The sequence below is a fragment of the Austrofundulus limnaeus genome, unplaced genomic scaffold (assembly GCF_001266775.1).
Source record: "Austrofundulus limnaeus strain Quisiro unplaced genomic scaffold, Austrofundulus_limnaeus-1.0 Scaffold417, whole genome shotgun sequence".
Lineage (NCBI taxonomy): Eukaryota > Metazoa > Chordata > Actinopteri > Cyprinodontiformes > Rivulidae > Austrofundulus > Austrofundulus limnaeus.
In genome coordinates this window covers 4,230-8,949 of record NW_013952819.1, presented here as the reverse complement: position 1 = coordinate 8,949, position 4,720 = coordinate 4,230, and the positions used below count along the sequence as shown (strand labels likewise).

The window sequence follows — 4,720 nt, the reverse complement described above, 5'->3', positions numbered from 1 at the left end:
TATTATAGTTTTTCCTGAGAGTGACTTGAATTTTGCATGATTTAGTTCATTTGTTAGATTGTTAACATCTTACACTATATTTCTTTTACTTGAATTTTATTTGCTTTGGTTGAGTTTTTATGTTGATGTTAAATCTTTTAAGCTTTTTTTGTGAAAGAATTGACTCGAGAGTGCATATTTTGTGTTCATGAAAAAACTATTACAGAAAATATTACAATATTAAAGAACTGTTCTTGTTAATTTGAAAACATTTTAAATATCCAGTGCACTCACATCAGAATAACTTATAGATTTATTGTTAGAATAATCGATTAATCAAAAAAATAATCGTTAGATTAATCTATTAGAAAATAATCGTTTGGTACAGCACTAAACATGGCTATTATACTGTATAAAGATAAATCATCTCTAAAGGGTCCAACAGATCTGTCCACACTGCTTTAGTTTTTGTTTGTAAAAGAAACAACAAATACTTTCTATTTACACTTGTAGTGTTTACTATATTAACATGCAGATATGTATTTGACAAATGATTTTAACTGAATCATGTTCTAGAACTGAAGCCACGTTTCATTGCTGTAAGGGTGCCAACAGATTAATTCCCATCTGTCGCAGGGTCAAAGGAAGTTGGTGCCTCAATTAAGGCCATATGGTAATCTGATTGGTACAAAGTGGAAACTGTTCTTGTACAAAATGGAAACAACAAAGTAAAAGGCAGAGTTAAGTTAATTTAGGATACCTAATCAGTGTAAGGTGGATGACTTGTTTCTGGGAGGACCCTGATTACACCAAGGAAACCCACTAAGCAACAAGAACAACATTTAACTTCCACAAAAAAGACCTCTGCGGTTGAGATTTAAACCAGAGACCAGTGGAATGATCAACATTTCAATAAAAATCCACTAAGTAATCCTGTTACARTATTAGAATTTATGTTCATTGCAGTTAACCATTAATATGTAGTGGAACATCTGGATTTTCTAAGATTTACATGATAAAATAAATGTTAGTTTTGTGCCAGCTGTGAGGTTAGACACTGTAACACTATCTTTTTTTCTTTAATAAATGTACAGGAACGTCACCCAGGGGACAGTAAGAATTACAACGAGTGTATCCGCCATGAAACGATGAGGGTGGCAGTGTGTGACATGCTGGAGGGGAAAGTTCCCTGCCCTGAAGCTCTGGGGTAAGATGGTGATCCATCTCCTTAGTTATTGGCTGGTTGAATATTTATCTTTTCATTTATGAAGTTATTGAAGTGTTTGTGTTTTGTTTTTAGGAGTGTGATGGAGAAATCCTTTCTAGAATACAATGATTTCTATGAAGGAGTTTGCAAAGAAAGGCTCCATCTTCAGGGWCAGAACATGCAGGTAAGACTGGAAATTATTATCCATCACTTTTACAAAAAATAGTGTTAAATAGAAGTATTTGTTTAATAAAAAATAACCAGCACTGATTGAGTGGATAGAGCTCATATAACACATATCTGTATAACTTACAAAGAATAATCACAGAATTATTGGATTAATATTTAATTCTCATTTTAAATTCAAAATTCTCCTCCATGGTTATAAAACAGCCAATTAACAAATAAAACTCTCAAAACTCAGGTAATTTATGTTCATGTCAACAATCAAATTATTTATTTTTTTGTTAGCTTTTTCWCTAAATGATTGTTGTTGGTGTAAAAGAGCTTACATTTTGTAGTAAGTACGGACTTCCAGGTATTAAAGTTCTCAGTTGCCATGACTAGGTCTGTTGCAATAAATCAGTTAATGCTAATCGCATGATAAATTAAAAYGAGGCAGATAATTTTCATTTTCTCCTAGTTTRTTTTCTTCATGTCTCCCTCATTTCTACTTTTTAACATAAGCAGGAGTGAACTCTGGCTTCAGTAGCTGCAGCTGTTTATTTTCACAAACTCCGCTCCCGGTTTGTCCGTAACTTTAYGTRAATTTCATGAATTTTTGTCAATTTCCCAAGTTGTATGAGAGTGACCTCAGTTATTTTATGAAGCCAGAGGAAGAATCATTATATTTGTCTCCTAACATTTTTTTCATTTATTGCAATGATTCCTGATACAATTTATCATCCAGCAAAATATCCAGACCTAGCCACCACAGATTTCTGTTATTTTGAATGAGACCAGAAAATGCAGAGCCATTAATCCACCTGCCTGTGTAGAAAAAGTGGAGAAGGAATCTCTGGGGTTAAGGAGAGAAACAAAAATATTATGAGGACTAGGAAAAAACAAACCCACAAACGGCTCTTTACTGCCCACGACTCAGTTCACTGTAAGGAGCCGTTCAACAGATTCAGATTGTTTGCAAACGTCACATCTCTTTTGCATCTTTTTAGATTCTTCTTCCTGTAGATTTTATGGCACTTGACAATTTCAGATCTCAGTCAGAAAGGAGTTTGACGGTTTTCTGTTAGTCCAGTGGGGTGGGGGTGAGACCACAGGGTGGACTGAGTTGAATGAGCGTGTTCAGGGACTCCATCACTATCGGCTAAATGCCACAATTAATCGTGATTATTACTTGGGGTTAAATGTTGGTTTTATTTTTTTATTGCAATTGAAAATTTTGTCATGATAAAAAGGTTACCTTCCTTTAAGATTTCAAGTAAATTTATTCTAAATGTAGTCCTGCTTTATTAATGTGTCCTAAATTCAATCCATTAGTTCACGGCTGCTCTAGATGCATCGCACAGGTTCATGAATCTGTATGAATCAGTTAWTCATCACTCAGAACACATAATGTATAGTCATGCAATAATGTGATGCATTGTTTGGTTGAGAAAACAACAACAAATCAGATTATTCCTTTAAAGTCTTCAGTCCATTCAGTCCATGGTTTAAGTGTGTATTTCATAAAAGAATCACACCTGGTGGTAAATGTGGCTCAGGGAAAACCTTTCCTGTTTTTTTTTTTTTTCATTGATTGTTCTTGTTGCCTTTCCCCCAGGATCCGTTTGGGGAGAAGCGCGGCCGTTTCGACTACCAGAGCCTGCTGGTTCGCCTCCGCGCCACTCACAGGCGAATACGGGAGAAAAACTTAGCCGAGAACGATCACGATAACGACGCTTCGGACTCGGACAGCAGCTCGTCTGGAACAGACCCTGACAGCCAGGGCAGCTCCCATCCCTGACTCAGTGCAGAGAACCTTTTAACTCTTTGCTTGTTGTTGTTTATTTTTGTGATTGATTGCTATAAAAGAGCATCACAGAGATGGAACAGTATGCCGATTCTTTTTAAGCTTTACGAGTCAGGATAACTACAAGTTGTGTGACTGGAATCGAGGTTCTTGTGTGTATTTGCGCCAGAGAAGAAGAAAATCACTTATTTTCTGACTTATTTTACTCAGACTTTCAAAGTGGCTGCCCTGAAACCAGATCATTTTGAAATTTACCGTTCTTTATTTTTGTGAGTATGTCTTAAACTTTTGATTAAGGTAGAAGAAAAGAAGACGACACAAACGTGGTTTGGTTGTTTTTGTTTTGTTTTTTTCACAGAGGAAAAAAATGTATGTGGTCACAAAGACAATAAGATGGGTCTGAGTGTGGAGAATAGACTTGATCCTCGATAAATCAGAGGTTGATTTAAACTGACTGGATCAATGGAAGATGTTTGTGTTCATTAAAGCGGGCCTTTATGCAAACAAGCCTCATTTGTCTTTAGAGGTGAGCACAATCTTTATTATTTTATTTTAAGAAGGGGCGGCTACTCTCTTAGCCAGGATTTTCCATCTTTTTCAGTCTGGAACTCAGTCACCTGGGACCTCATGTACAATGGGTGTGTCTGCACCAAAATGTGATTTAAGCCATGGTTTTCTAAAAAATGAAGACTCATCAATGATGAACTCACTTTGTAAACTTGAGGGCACGCTGGGAAACTAATGATGTGAAAATGCTTTGACATGCCTTATAGTCCATGGGCTAGGGTGGCTCACCCACCAGTCTTTCAAAATATGCATATTAACAGAAAAATATTTGGGTCTCACTTCCCCCCAGGGACCGCTTTGTGACCACACCCCTTTTCCATTGTGACCATCAAAATTAGGGGGACAAGAAGCTTAACTGCCAATAACTTTGCTATAAACCAACCAAAATTTAAAAACAAGGTAACAGCAGATTCATATTGATTAGCTCTTCGATTTAAATGACATGTCATTAAAAATATATGCAAACAATGATGTCATCTAGGGGTCAAAATGTCACTACCCCAACAAAATATGACAATTTTCCTCTTTTTAGTCTGTAGATTAGGGTGGGTAACCATGCACACCCCACTACTGAACTTCTCTGGTGTTTTCATATACCCTAGGGTCCACTCTTTCAACAAAAGCATGTTAACAGAAAAAAGTTGGGTCTCACTGCCCCCCAGGGACCACTTTGTGACCACACCCGTTTTCCATTCTGACCATCAAAGTTAGAGGTACAGGGAAATTAACTGCCAATAACTTTGCTATAAACCAACCACATTTTAAAAACAAGGTATCAGCAGATTTGTATTCATTAGCTCTTCAATTTAAATTACTTTTCATTAAACAAATGTGCAGTGATGTCATCAGAGGGTCAAATTGTCACAACCCCAACAGAAGATGAAAATTTTCATATTTTATCTGAGTTTACCACACAGATACTAAATATTCAACTTACTTAGCCTTCTCATGCACCTAAGGATCCACTTATTCAGAAAAAAGTCTGTTAACAAAATTAA

The 4,720-nt window shown here is 36.2% G+C and overlaps 1 protein-coding gene across 1 annotated transcript in view; it reads left to right on the top strand.

Annotated features, from left to right (window-relative positions):
• Positions 1 to 3,659, top strand: part of ube2z (ubiquitin-conjugating enzyme E2Z) — a 19,720-nt gene extending 16,061 nt beyond the window's left edge. The window contains exons 5-7 of the mRNA XM_014024304.1: positions 1,074 to 1,186; positions 1,280 to 1,370; positions 2,967 to 3,659. Of these exons, the coding sequence (XP_013879758.1) occupies positions 1,074 to 1,186; positions 1,280 to 1,370; positions 2,967 to 3,149 (387 nt within the window). The 3' untranslated portion in view covers positions 3,150 to 3,659. The remainder of the gene's footprint in view (positions 1 to 1,073; positions 1,187 to 1,279; positions 1,371 to 2,966) is intronic.
• Positions 3,660 to 4,720: the final 1,061 nt, after the last annotated feature.